Source organism: Jaminaea rosea, assembly GCF_003144245.1.
Source record: "Jaminaea rosea strain MCA 5214 unplaced genomic scaffold BDZ90scaffold_2, whole genome shotgun sequence".
NCBI classification, from domain to species: Eukaryota; Fungi; Basidiomycota; class Exobasidiomycetes; order Microstromatales; genus Jaminaea; species Jaminaea rosea.
In genome coordinates, this window is record NW_020289976.1 from 1,276,982 (window position 1) to 1,290,143 (window position 13,162).

General features: G+C 59.4%; 5 protein-coding genes across 5 annotated transcripts; 2 read left to right on the forward strand and 3 right to left on the reverse strand.

Moving 5' to 3' along the window:
• Positions 1-1,217: 1,217 nt before the first annotated feature.
• Positions 1,218-2,298, reverse strand: BDZ90DRAFT_237385 (L domain-like protein). The gene is made up of 3 exons (XM_025507317.1): positions 1,752-2,298; positions 1,456-1,678; positions 1,218-1,371 (listed from the first exon to the last, which is right to left on the reverse strand). Exons 1-3 carry the CDS (start codon positions 2,205-2,207, stop codon positions 1,232-1,234), a joined length of 819 nt encoding a protein of 272 aa, XP_025364400.1. The 5' UTR covers positions 2,208-2,298; the 3' UTR covers positions 1,218-1,231.
• A 755-nt stretch (positions 2,299-3,053) lies between these two features.
• BDZ90DRAFT_226023 (hypothetical protein) lies at positions 3,054-5,912 on the forward strand (the record flags this gene model as incomplete). Its single annotated transcript, XM_025504693.1, has 1 exon — positions 3,054-5,912. One exon carries the CDS (start codon positions 3,054-3,056, stop codon positions 5,910-5,912), a length of 2,859 nt encoding a protein of 952 aa, XP_025364401.1.
• A 185-nt stretch (positions 5,913-6,097) lies between these two features.
• BDZ90DRAFT_119477 (WD40 repeat-like protein) lies at positions 6,098-7,771 on the reverse strand. The gene has a single exon (XM_025503279.1). It carries the CDS (start codon positions 7,645-7,647, stop codon positions 6,283-6,285), a length of 1,365 nt encoding a protein of 454 aa, XP_025364402.1. The 5' UTR covers positions 7,648-7,771; the 3' UTR covers positions 6,098-6,282.
• A 97-nt stretch (positions 7,772-7,868) lies between these two features.
• BDZ90DRAFT_230638 (hypothetical protein) lies at positions 7,869-10,566 on the reverse strand. Its single transcript, XM_025505550.1, has one exon. It carries the CDS (start codon positions 10,550-10,552, stop codon positions 7,922-7,924), a length of 2,631 nt encoding a protein of 876 aa, XP_025364403.1. The 5' UTR covers positions 10,553-10,566; the 3' UTR covers positions 7,869-7,921.
• Positions 10,567-10,667: 101 nt separating this feature from the next.
• BDZ90DRAFT_230639 (hypothetical protein) lies at positions 10,668-13,124 on the forward strand. Its single transcript, XM_025505551.1, has 2 exons — positions 10,668-11,052; positions 11,130-13,124. The coding sequence occupies exons 1-2, from the start codon at positions 10,709-10,711 to the stop codon at positions 13,024-13,026; spliced, it is 2,241 nt and encodes a 746-aa protein (XP_025364404.1). The 5' UTR covers positions 10,668-10,708; the 3' UTR covers positions 13,027-13,124.
• The last annotated feature ends 38 nt before the right edge of the window (positions 13,125-13,162 follow it).

Genomic DNA, 13,162 nt, shown 5'->3' on the forward strand with positions numbered 1-13,162 from the left:
CCCTTGATCGCCAATCACGATGGGCGACGAGATCGCAGCTTTGGTCCCTCATCATCAAGCTGGCTGAACAAGCGTTCAGGCGTCCTTGCGTAGGGTGAACGCCCGCGTGCGCCACGTCGGAAGAGCGGTTGCTTGGATGAGTTGCTGGACGTAGGTAAGACGGATTGATGTTGTCGAGTGTACTTTGTGCCCGAACATATGCAGAACATGCTTCCTACCATCGCTTTACGAAGCTGAGGTTCTATGGGTATCTTGTTTAGGATCTTGCCAGCTCGTGAGTCTATCGCGAGCCGCTGGGCGGCATTGGCCAAAAGAGGCGGCGCCTGAAGTGGCGTCCAGCCCTTCGATCCGACTTATTGTTGACTGGCCCCCTCGATCTTCATCTCGCCCTCACCGCTTCTCTGCATCTCCTCCCTCAAAGCATTAGCCAACCTTGCAACAGGCGCCCCAACAGCGTCGCCCTCCGCACCAGCCCCTGTACCAGCGGTAGCCCCATCAGCCTGCTGAGCGAGTCGCTCTGATCGCTGTGCGAGGAAGGCGGTGATGTTCCCCTGAGCCTCGGAGAGGGTGAGAGTCCGGCCAGGATGGAGGAAGGTCATTCGGAGAGGGGGATCGAGGGGAGGGTCCATTTTGCGGCTGGCGACGAAGGGAGGAGAAGAGGTGGGGCAGAAGGGATTGTTGCGTGAGCTTTCAACGTGGGGATGAGCTTCTTTGGCGAGGGTTGAGAGGGGCGTGGAGGATTTGAGGTTTGAAGATGAGGAGCAGTTGGAAGGGAAGAAGGACCAGTACCGGCGCGACAGTCCAAAGCCCAAATTTCTCCCAGTCCGCGACTTCTCGCTCGCAGCTTCGGCCACGCTTCTCCGTGCCTGCGCCACGACCGAAGGCCTCGAGAGCCGTGCGACCGTCTACTCACCGTTTTCTTGACCTGCTCATCGTCGTCGCTCTTGAAATAGAGCCCACTGGCTGGAAGACGCCGTCAAGCTGAGGTGTCGCTGCCTGGCTCGAGGTTGCGGAACGCTCCGTGCGGACCAACGCCCACCGATCGATCGACGGAACTCATGGTCCACCAGGAACGGCGTCACGGTTGCTCTCAGCTGGTCATGGTCATGAATGTGATCGATTGTGTGCTAGATGGTACAGGGTGCAGATGCGGATCTGCCAATGCTGAGCGGTCTCACACTCATTCCGTTGCGGATGCGAGCCCCAGACTCGGCCTCGCTGCCTCGTCACTCTACTCATCCTCCTCCGCCTCTGCCTCGCCATCGTCATCCTTTGCCTTCTTCCTCTTCTTGCTGGTTGCTGACGATGCTTTTGATGACGAGTCCTCGATGGCGTATCCTAATCTCAATCGCTCTTCGAGTCGTCGGATCTCTGTCATGCGTGCGTGCGGTCAAGAGTGCCGTGGTCAGCAGTTGCTCCTCCCAGTCCCTACCAGACTCGCTCGATGCTACTCACCTTCCAGACTCTCGCTCTTGTCAATCGCTGCCTCGAGCTTCTTTCTCTCTGCCGCCGTCATCAACCTGCCCGCGGCCCCTTTTGCCGGTCCTCCTCTCGCGCTCGTATCCACGCCCATGGATATCGGCTCCCCCTCTGCTCCCTTTGGCGCCGACAATTGTACGCAGAGAGCTGATGGTCTGCCGTCTGATGTCTCCATGAGTGACTTTGCCAGCTCGCGTTCCTGCAGAGTGAAGACATGAAATGGCCATGTCAGTCTACGAGCCCTCATTGGCATCCTCGCCGCGGGCACGCACCTTATCCTTGACTCTTCTGTAATCCAACACCCTGACCGTCTTGCACCTGCTCACGATCCACTCTCTATAGTACTTCTCCCTCGCCACCGGGTTGCCGATTAAAGTCAGATACTGCAGCATAGGGAACTTGCCCAACCCCTTGAGCTGCGCAAATGACGCAATCTGGTTGTTGGTCAACACCAAGCTCGTCAGGCGCGGCAAGCTCCATGCTAGCCTAGCATCTATGCGGGAGATGAGGTTGTTGCTGAGGAGGAGGTGAGCAAGTCGGTCGAGATGCGGAAAGTTGGCTAGCGTGAGGACATCGTTGTCCGTCAAGTCGAGGGTATCGATTTGGTCGCGGGTCACGCCCAGATTCTCGATCGTAGGGATCTTCCTGCCTCGTAGAGATAGTTCGCGATCGCCCAGAGGATTGAGGTAGGTGGGTGTTGAGGCGATGAGCTCGGGGGTGAGCTTCATTGCGCTGCGCTGTGGTGAGACAAGATGTCTCTTTGCGAAGTGGAAATTGGGAGGTGGTGTGAGCGAGAAGATGTCGAGTGGTCGAGGAGCGGAAGGGGCAAGCAATCGGTGGCTGCAGCCGCCAATCATCTCGAGACGAGGCGAGCGAGTCGGGCGGCGGACAGAGAGGCGCACCAAGGCGGCGCACCAAGGCGGGAGGCAGAGACTGGCTGACGCCGGCAAGCGCTCGCGTTGCTTGCTTGCTTGATGACTTCGCTCAACGCACACCGCTCAACGCTTCGCAGCGCAAGACAAGAATGGCAGCCACGCACGAGAATCTGGCATCGAAATGGACCATACCCGTGGGGCTGAGGCTGCTCGCGCCTGGATGATGACGTATCTGGCTAGCAGCGCCCTATGGCTTCCTGAGGTTTGAAACAACCGCGACACACCGCGACACAAACCGCTCAAGCTCGCGAGCGTTGAGCGTAGCAAGCCTGCTAGCTGCTGCCTCTCTCGCGAACAACAGCCAGCGTTGGCTGTCTTGCTCACTTGCTCGGCTGCTGAGCTCAGCGATCATCTACTCAGCGAGCGTTAAAGGCGACGTCAACACGGCCTCCCCCCACTCGCTCGCTCCTTCCCTCCTCACCACCTTCTCATCGCATCGCATCTTCGTACTATCGTAGACTACCATCGCATCCGCTGCCTCTGCTTTGCTGCTTGACGTACGCAAAGGAAGCATTTCCGCCCCTCGTCTACTCTACACGCACGCTACGCACCTCACCTCACCTCTCCCGCACATCGCACGGCTCCACCGTTGCTCGTACTCCTTCCTCACTACTCTCAGCACCCACTCCCTCACTCACTATGGCTCCTACCAGTCCCAAGCACGTCGTCGCTTCGCGCCAGTCTGTCGGCGACAATTGGCCGTCGTGGATCATCAAGGGCCCTATTTACGACAAGCCGGGCAGTGACCCCATCTCTCAGCAGATCCAGGCAGACCAGGAGGCTCAAGCTCAGCAGAATCAACAGAGCCAGCAGGGCGAGACGGCTCCTCCCACGGCTCAGCACCAGCAGGTTCGCTGTCGCGCAAAGGGCAACAAGGTGAAGCCTTCAGCCGACGAGACCAAGGCCAGCATGGCAGGCCACAATGCCGCACCCAGCCACGCAACCGGTAAGAGCCATGTTGCCGTCGTCAAGGAGGACCATTATCAAGCCGTCGCTATGGAGCAGGAACCCGGTCAAGCTCAAGGCCAGGACCAGTCGCAGACTCCCCCTGCGCCTGAGCGCTCGCGTCCCTTCGGTCTCGATGACCTCGACATCCCCTCGAACGTGCCTGTCGGTCCCATCTACAACGAGGCGGGTGACGACGTCACGGGGCAAGCACCGAGCCTACAATCCATCAAGGACACGATTCTCAACTGGCTGCACAACCAGCGCCGCTCCACGGGTCAGCACCATGAGCAGCAACACCACTTCGTCGACGCCTCAATGGCTAAGGCCAAGGCTTCGCTCCGATCTGATTCTCACCATGGTCAGCATCTTCACCGTCGCAACGCACCCCCGGCCGACCTACAGCTTGACCACCCTGGTCAGCGAAGGCCGCCAATGAGCTTGGACTACCCTGCAACGTCGCCCAAGGAGCTGCCCCACGAGGACCTGCGTCAACCTCAACCTCACTCTAGGGCTGAGCATCCCGCTGAGGACCAATCCGAGGGGCATCCTGAGGAGCACCCGGATGAACACCACCCCTCGTCCGACAAAGACCAGTCTGCCGTCAACACGGACTCCCCTTCTGAGTCGCCCAAGGAGGAGCCTCACGCGGACCTTCGTCATCCTGAAGCTCATTCAGAGTTGGATGCAGACGCTCACAAGCAGCCCCATCCTCCTCACCCTGATGACGACCATCACAGAGACCATCGCTCAGATGACGAGTCGTTCGCCTCAAGCGACTACCAGGAGCGTTCTCGCGACCTCTCTGACCTCCTGGACGACGTCAATGACGAGATTCGCCATCTTGGCCACGACATCAAGCCGCGCGCCGACTCAGGGAGCCAAACCCAAGCCGACTTCATCAAGAGTCTTGAGAAGATTCAACATCAGCTCGACGACCTCGAGCAAAAGCTCCATAAGCAGCAGCACAAAGGTAAGGACAGCAAGGATAAGAGCCCGCTCGGCACATTCGATGATGACGAGGATGAGGACCGAGACGATCGCCAAGATGAGGAAGAGGAAGGCCACCACCACCATCATCATCGTGACCGTGACATCGAGAATCTGCGCAAGCGATTGCCTCACGCCTTCCTCACCAAAGTCAAGCGTCAACAGACGATCCAGATTCCGCCCATCCCGCCCATCCCGTCTATGCCGCCCATTCCAAGCATCCCGCCCATCCCTGGCTCATCGCCTGTCTCGTCACCGGGGGCGTCACCAGCTCAGCAGACTCAGGATGGTGGCAACCAGCGTGGACGCAACCAGCAGCATGCAGGACAAGGGCAGCATCCTGACGCCAAGCGAGTGGCAGCCATTCCCGCTGAGGACATCCACGAGTCGTCGCCTGAGTCAGTCAAGACCAACAATGCGCGCGATGAGAGTATCGAGGCGCCCACTGCGCCAGCAGTACCACCTGTCCCTCCCTACTCGAAGCCCGCCGTACCTGCCGTGCCTGCTATCCCTAGTCAACAGCAGCAGACTCGCCGCGAGGTTCTCGACAAGAGGCAGCAAGCTCCCGCCGCGCCGACCGTTCCTACCGCTCCTCAGGCTCCCGCCCTGCCTAACGCATCCGCCGCCCCGGCTGCCCCGGCTGCTCCAACCTCGCCCGAAAGGCCCTCGAACGGTAGCCTCGCTCGCCGTGAGATTTCACCCTCGTCACCCTCCTCAGCAGGCAAGAAGCGTCTCTACGGCATCCACCGCAAACAGAAGGCTGAGGCTGAGGCTAAGATCAGGTGCTCGCATGGTGCGGCTGCTCAGAGCCATCACGGCAAGCGCCTCTTCGGTGAACATCACCGTGAGGAGGCAGAGGCCAAGTCAAAGTGTCCGCCATCAGGCGAGGAGAAGGACGACGATAAGGACGACGATGAGGACGCCGACGATGACCGTGATGGAGAGGATCGTCATCACCACCACGCCCGCGACAGCAAGGCAGCCATGTCTCCTGACATTGAGCGCCTGCATCAAGCGTACCGCGCACCTCCTCTCGTACGTCGTCAAGACCACACGCACCTCGTCGAAGATGCCACTATCTCTACCTCTGCCTCACTCTCGGCAACGGCTTCAGCAGCGGCAGCGAGCAATTACAACGCCACCCTCGGTACGAACCTCTCTTGCCTCGAGTCCCTCGGCCTCATGGTGGTCATCTTCGCCGTGCTGATGAGCATCGTCACCTGGCTGGGGGCGAAGCGCGCTTACCACGCCCGCAGGAGGATGCAGCGTCGCCACCAAGCTACGGTCGTCGAGCATGCCAAGGTCTTTTCAAACGGGATTGACATCGACGTTCATTCGCACGGGCCCAGCGGGGATGACACGCTGGTGAACAGCTCGCCTGTCGATCGTGCTGATCAAATTGGCAAGGGCAAGAAGGAACTCGATCAGCACGCTGCTCAACACCTGGATCGCAGCGATGCGGACTCGCGCGCACCTGAGGATGGGGAAAGGCAGAGCCTCCTGCTCTCGCGTAGGGATGAGGAGGGCATCTTTGTGCTCGAGCCGACCCAGCCTCGCCACTGATCCCTTCGTCTTCTCGTTGCTCGGACTTGGCTTGTTCTCATCTATCTCGTCTTGGGTCTCTGATCTCGTACGCGCCTGTACTCTGCTTCTCTCTCTACGCGTTCACGGACTCGCTTTTGTCTAGACTTGTTTTCGTACTCTCTAGCTCCAAATACATCCATATTCCCTGCCCTTGACATCATCGTGATCGCCGCTTTTTTCCCGTGGTCTGGCTGTGCGTCAGGTGGGCAGCGCAAAGCCGTGCCTGCTAGGTGCTGGATCGTAGGCGCGCTTCTCCCAGTGTCACACTGCGAAGTCGTCATCTCGTGAAGCTTATCGTATTCCATTGAACACTCCCCTACGCCTTCCCACTCACAAGCTCTTCCCCAGCTTAGACCCTCATACTCTCCACTCCCTTGACTACGCTCCCTAGCGCGGCCCCCTTCCCCACATCGAACACGCACAGTCGCCCATCGACGCCCGAAGTGCTCACCGCTGTAACCGGTCCACCGCTCGCTGCTCCCCCGCTGTAAGCCCTGACGGAGGTAATGGTATTCTGGTGGGTGGTGTGCAGTTCTCCATCTGCCCCAACAGAGGCACCTGCAATCCCACCGAGATGGTTGAGAACGGACGAACCCGACCCGCCAGAGGGAGTGGAGGCTCCATCGCTGTTGGAGGGGAGACCAGCGGAGGCCGACTGACCACGCACATCTGCCGCCTTGAATCGATTGAAAGCTTCGCCGCTCAATCTGCCTGGTCCACCTGCCAGCCCAGCAGGCTTGGCCCCAACGGGCGGAGGCGGGGGAGGTGCCTTGCCCGCAATCCCGCTCCCACCACCACCACCACCATTGGCAGCCGCAGCCGAGTCGAGGGTCTTGTCCACTTTCCAGCCTTGCTCTGCCGAACCGCTGAACAAGATGGGCTGGCAGTCGTGCCCTGCCGCTACTAGGCTCTCCTCCGAGACCCACTGCAGTGCGACGTGCGGCAAGGTTGGGGAGCGCAGTACGTGTGTGGCGTGAGGAGGCGCTTCGGGTCCAGAGGGGTAGACAATTGTGAGGCTCGAATCGTGCCCCGCAAAGGCGAGGGAGTCACCGCTGGGGCTGAATCCCACTGCATGGACCCATCCACCTGCGGGAGATGCGAACTCGCCACAGAGAGTGCCAAAGGGGAGTCGCTCACCCCAGACGGAGGGGGCAGGTCGGGCATCGACGCCTTTGATGAAGGCGGAGAAGACTCTCGCTCGCATGTCGGCGCAACCTGCTGCGAGGAGGACATTGTTCGGGTGCCAGTCGACGGAGAGGACAGTAGAGCGGAGAGGCTTCTTGATGTGCTTGGCCACCCACCAATCATTGTCGCTCTCGAAGGAGCAGATGGAGATGATGCGTGCGCCTGAGGCGACAGCGAACTTGTCCTCGTTGGGGGACCAGCGCACAAATGTTGCACCTCTGTTCAGGCGGAGCAGAACGAGGGTAGGCTTCCAGATGGACTTGCCCGTCTCATCGGCCTGGAGCGTCCAGACGTAGGCATTTCGGTCCTGCGAGCAGGTGACGAGGCGATTGGACTGAGGAGCCCAGTCGATGCCAGTGACGAGCTTGTCGTGCTCGTTGAGGACGTGCTCAAGTGTCCAGCCGTTGGCAGAGGAGGCGTAGATGTGGACTTCGTTGCTGTTCGGGGAGACGGCCACTTTGGAGCGATCCGCGTTGAAGGCGTGAGCCGTCAGAGGCGAGATGGAGAGGTGATGGACTTGCGTGGCCATTGCAGCGAGATGAGGGTGAGGCAGTGGCGTGATATGATGTGATGCGCTATGAGGGCAAGATGGCCTTGAGGACTGGGCAGTCTACTCTTGGCAATTAGGGTTGATGGTAAGAAGCGAAGGAACGGATGCGATGCTGTGCGCCGCTGGCCGGCCGCGACTCCACTCTCCGCCGCTCAGGCCAACGCCCGTGCCGGGCGCCACGCGAGCATCAACAACGTTCACCCTGACTTTTCTCGATCGATTGCCTAATGCTACAAATATGATATGCTCTGCTCTACCACTTGCTCATCTCTTTCAATGCCTCGATACAGAGTCGTGTGACCTCCCCACGCATCGCGCGTGCCTCCTGTTCAGCCGCTCCCTCCTTGACACCCTGCCCCGCAGCGCCTTGCTGCATTTCCCTCGCCCCCTCTAATGCTGCGCCCTTCAACGCTTCCAGCATTCCACAGCCCTCGAGCTCCGCTTTGAATACCCCCACATCGCCCTTCTTCTGCTCGCGCCTCCAAGCGACGTACTGCACAAGACAGCTCGCAATAGTGACGCCCCGCAAGGCCAGGCTTGCACGGGCATGCGAGGCGCCTTGTGCCCAAGAGACGGCGTCTTGTTGCTCTAGGCCGGATTCCTCTTCCTCGTCTACTACATCGTCGTCGCTTTCACCCCCATTGGAGTCAGGCAAGACTTCGTGATCGCCCTCCGTCAGCTCGACAATCTTCGCCTCCTGCTGCCCTCCAGCTCCAGCTTTGACGGCGACCCCCGGTCGTATGAGGCGCGCTACGATATTGAGCGTCCGAGCGCGCAAAGAGAGGAGATGCTCGCAAGCTATAGCGCTGGAGCACAGAGTAGCTACTGCACCTGCTGAGGCCATACGAGTAGGTAATGACGTCTCACCGCTCATGGCATTGGCAGCCGCAGGAGCGCAGAGGGCTACCAGGAGGTGAAGACGGTGGCGGGCCCGACTCCCCTCGCTGCTCCTCTCTTCGCCTCCTTCTGCTGAGGTAATCTGCTGCGGCTTTCTTTGGGCCTTGGAGCTGGCCTCATTCTCTTCCTCACCGCTCCATCGCGCGAACGCCGTCTCATCCTGCACCAAGTTGCACAGCAGCTCGACTGCTGCACGGCGAATCATGTCGTTTCCCTCCAGCAGAATGGAGCTCTCCAAGCCATCAAGAATCGTTGTCGGTCCTTCTCCTCCTGCCAGCCCTCCCTTCTGCCCTTTCAATTCATCTCGAAGCTTCGCGCTCGCAACCGCCCGCCCGGCCTCAGGTGAGAGGCTAGCCACGTTCGTGAGCGCTAGCAAGGCTTCGAAGCGTTGCAAAGGGTTGGAGGTGAGATGGAGGTACAAGGCGGTGAGGAAGGGGAGTGTGGCGCTTACTGCGGTTGAGGATGCTGAACTCCCGGAGGAGCCTCCGCCAAAGAGGAGAGCCGGGGAGTGGGTGACGCACAGACGGGCCAGAGCTTGTAGCGAGGAGAGGGGCGGGGGTACTCCTGCCGACGCTGATGCTGGCTGAGGTGTGGAGCCCGTCTTGCTCTGGTTCTCTTGCTTTCGCTCTCGTTGCTGCTTCAGTCTGGCAATAACATCGCTGCTCAGCGCTACGAGAGCCTTCGCCCCTCCCGCTTGAGCGAGCCGGCCGCGTTGTTGCTTGTCTTGCTTGACTGTCAGGTTCAGCAGAGCGTTGGAGACGGTATCGCGTACAGCTGTGGATGGGTTGAGTGCCGTCGAGTTGCTTGCGTCCACACCGCCAGAAAGAACGAGGGATACAAGCGTATCCGCTACGCCAGCCTGCATTGCCTTGTTGACCCTCGCATCAATCTTCGCACTGGGCTCTGCCTCCTCCTGCGGCGCTGATTGGCCGCCTTGCCCCTTCTCCTGCTGCTTCGCATTTGCCATCGCTTTCAGCTTCTGCATCTGCTTCTCCTCACCAGTCAGAGCGGGCGGATAGGCCACGAGGTTCAGGATGATTGTTGACAGGGCGTACTGCACGGACGTGTCTGCTGGTGCAAGCCCGTCCGCCTTTGAGAGGGTAGAGTCCATTTGATAGCTGCTGCTCGCCTTTCCCTCGTCACCTCCTCGGGACGGGAAGACTGCTCTTCTATTTTTCTGCTGGCCTAGCTTACCAGGCATTGCGCATAGAGCTTGCAAGAAGGGTGCATCGTTGGCAATGAGGTCCTTCCTTGATGGTGGGCCGGAAGAAAGGTAGCTCAGCGCTTCGAGGGCGGCGAGTAGGGAGATGCGCGACGACTCGTCGGCGAGAGCTTGAGCGTTGGCGGTGAGTACCTGGCTTCTTGAGAGGAGAAGCAGAGTATCATCGTCTGAGCTTGATCTCTGGAGTTCCTCCCCTGCATCGGCAGGGAGCTGACTGCTCGAAGGTCGTTGGTGCAGCTTGTAGAGGGCCAGGTGAGCGACTAGAGCAACGCGTTCGTCCTCAGTCTCGCTATGTTGTGGGCCTGCAGCTCGCAGCCAGGCCACAAGCTCCTTGGCCTTGAGCACATCGGTCTTCATTGCTGCATCGCTGACGAGCGCAGCTAGAAGGTCGGCACGAAGGAGGTCAAGCAGCGGATCTGGGCTGGTGACCTTGGGGAAGGCGCTGGTCCAAAGCGGGCGGACAGCAGCATTTGCAAACAGGATACCTTGCACGGCTGGTGGAGAGATGCTAGATAGAGTTGAGAGAAGTCTGAGCGCTGCAGCGTATCCTTTTGCCTCTGCCACATCCTCCAGTCGTGAAGCCAAAGGCGCATACAAGGACGCCAGACTCGCCTGATCCGAGGCAGCTCGCGAAAGGCTCAGAGTGGCCAAGGCCCTGCTCCTCTGATCGGCATCAGCTTCGAATGCTGCGATCAGCTGGTCCGGATTGGAAGACAGGCTAAGCTTGTCCAGCTCCTGCTCTATTGAAGCTGCTGCGCCTGGCATTGTGGAGGAGTTGGTTGGAAGAAGGAAAGGAAAGTCGGACTGGCGCTCCGGGGCTCGGCTGACGGACGGACGGATCGACGACTCCACGCAAAGGCTCAGCCACACTTTCTGTCCGTCCATCTTTCTCCATCTCACGATTTGCCCATCTCGACCAGGATGCCACGGTCAGCATCCCCTCCTCGCCGGAGCAGGCATGAGGACGAGGATCGTCACTCTAGACACCGATCAAGCCGACACTACGATGACGACGCAGATCGGGCTCGCTCATCCAAGAGCTCGAGACGTCATGACGACTACGACGACGACGACCGACACGCCAGCAGCTGGAAAAGACATAGAGATGATGACCGCCGAGAGCGATCATCGCGACGAGACAGGGATGACGATCGGGGTGATAGAAAGAGCAGCAGCCATCGTCATCATCACCGCGACCGTGACCGCAAACGCAGCTACGACTCCGACGAGGAGGAGGAGAGGCGCAGGAGGAGGAAGGATAGAAAGTGAGTGCGCAACTTCGCGTGTAGAGCAGGGGCACATCTTTTCTTGCTGACCATGATTCTTTCTCGCTCGTTGACAGGAGCAGACATCGCGACGAGACCTCACAAGAGCGACGCGACCGCAAAGCTGCCAAGCGCAGCGCCCACGACCAATCGGAGGCCCTCGAACGTGCCAACGTAGCAGACATGCTCATGTACTCAACAGGCGGGGGCGACAACGACTTCAATGACTCTGACCTCTCTCGCGAGTTCAAATGGGGCAAGAAGCAAGAAAAGGAAAAGAAGATGGGCCTCACCCCCGAAGAGGCTGCGCGAAGAGATGCAGAGAGGAGGAGGGAGGCGCAAGAAGAGATTGCAAGGTTGAACGCTTCGCGCAAACAGAGGGAGGCGGAGCAGAAGATTCGGGAGGAGGAGGAACAGCAGATGGCTCGATTGGCGGAGAGCGCTGCGATGAGCGAGTGGGTGGCCAAGGAGGACGATTTCCACCTCGAGCAGTCCCGTCGTCGTGCTGCGATCCGCATCCGAGAAAATCGCGCAAAGCCTATCGACCTCCTGGCCATGAACTTGCGTTGGGCAGACGGCGACCGCATCAAGGCCAAGCGACTCGACGGACTCGGTGTTGCGGCCGAAGAAGACGAAGACGATGACGAGGCAGGACTGGAGATTGACCTCGAGGAGCCCTACGAGATCTTCGAGAGTCTCACGCTGCAGGATACCGAGGAGCTCTACGGAGACATTCAAATGTACCTCGAGCTGGACAAAGACGAGCGCAACCTCGATTTCTGGCGGTCCATGATCATTGTATGTGACGACAAGTTGGCAGACCTGCGCGAGGCCGAGCAGCAAGGAGAGGACGGAGATGCTGGACGTCCGCGCATGGATCCGACGATCAAGGCAAACATGAATCGCATGCTCGCGGAGAAGAGCTACGAGGATCTCAAGGCGCTGCAGGGGCAAGTCAGGGCAAAGCTGCGCAGCGATGAGGCGATTGATGTCGAGTACTGGGAGGGATTGCTTCGCCAGATTGTAGTGTGGAGGGCCAAAGCCAAGCTGAGGGACTTGCACGAGGTAGTGCTTGAGAACCGATTGGAGTACCTCAGGCGCAAGCAACGACATGAGGCGGAGCGTCAGCAAGAGGAGCTGGTTGCGCAGCTTGGCGAAGAGGGTCGCGACTACATCGAAGAAGCCGATGAGGCAATGCAAGAGGAGGTCGCGGCTGCTGGGCCATCTTCAGCTACGGCCGTCGCCTCGTCCTCTGCATGGGACCCGGAGGAGATGGAGCCGCGCGCCCTCGACGAATCTCGCCTCAACTACGACGATCGCCACCTCCCCGTGCAGACCTGGGACACCCTTCGTGCAGACCTCATCGCAGCACGTCGCAAGGTCTTGGGCGCCAGCTTCGTCCCGCGTGCTCGTCCCACCAACGCCAGCGGAGCCACAAGTGCAGAGGATGCTGCGGAAGCCCTCTTTGCACAAGAAGCGGCAAAGGGCATCGACGTCAACGAGTCCGCTTTCGACGATGAAGCAGGCCTCGCTCCTGGTCAAACCATGCGTGGCGGTGGAGGTCGCTCGGCCGCAGACGAGCAGACGTACGACTGGGAAGACAAGTATCGACCGCGCAAGCCACGCTACTTTAATCGTGTTCACACCGGCTTCGAGTGGAACAAGTACAACCAGACGCACTACGATTCAGACAATCCGCCGCCTAAGGTGGTTCAGGGGTACAAGTTCAACATCTTCTATCCTGACCTCATCGATAAGAGCAAGGCGCCCACCTACAGGATCATCAAGGAAGAGGGAGGGGGAGATGAGACTGTGATCCTGAAGTTTGAGGCAGGAGCACCGTACGAGGATATTGCGTTCAGGATCGTCAATCGACCCTGGCAGTACAGCCATAAGAGAGGATTTAAGAGTAGCTTCGATCGCGGGGTATTGCAGCTCTACTTTAACTTCCAGCGCAACTTCTACCGCAAGTGAGCGGCAGACGACATCGCGGAGCATTTTCGACTCAATTTCAATCCACGGTCATGTTATCTTACAAAGCTCTGCAGAATGCGAGTTGTGTGTGACGGTTGCGCATCTGGATAGCTCTCATTGACGAATGTTGGAAGAG

Coding starts and splice junctions, on each gene's coding strand:
- BDZ90DRAFT_237385 (XM_025507317.1), bottom strand. CDS start 2,207: ATGAAGCTCACCCCCGAGCTCATCGCCTCAACACCCACCTACCTCAAT. Junction 1,679..1,751: donor ACAGAAGAGTCAAGGATAAG/GTGCGTGCCCGC, acceptor TTCACTCTGCAG/GAACGCGAGCTGGCAAAGTC. Junction 1,372..1,455: donor CAAGAGCGAGAGTCTGGAAG/GTGAGTAGCATC, acceptor CACGCATGACAG/AGATCCGACGACTCGAAGAG.
- BDZ90DRAFT_119477 (XM_025503279.1), bottom strand. CDS start 7,647: ATGGCCACGCAAGTCCATCACCTCTCCATCTCGCCTCTGACGGCTCAC.
- BDZ90DRAFT_230638 (XM_025505550.1), bottom strand. CDS start 10,552: ATGCCAGGCGCAGCAGCTTCAATAGAGCAGGAGCTGGACAAGCTTAGC.
- BDZ90DRAFT_230639 (XM_025505551.1), top strand. CDS start 10,709: ATGCCACGGTCAGCATCCCCTCCTCGCCGGAGCAGGCATGAGGACGAG. Junction 11,053..11,129: donor AGGAGGAGGAAGGATAGAAA/GTGAGTGCGCAA, acceptor GCTCGTTGACAG/GAGCAGACATCGCGACGAGA.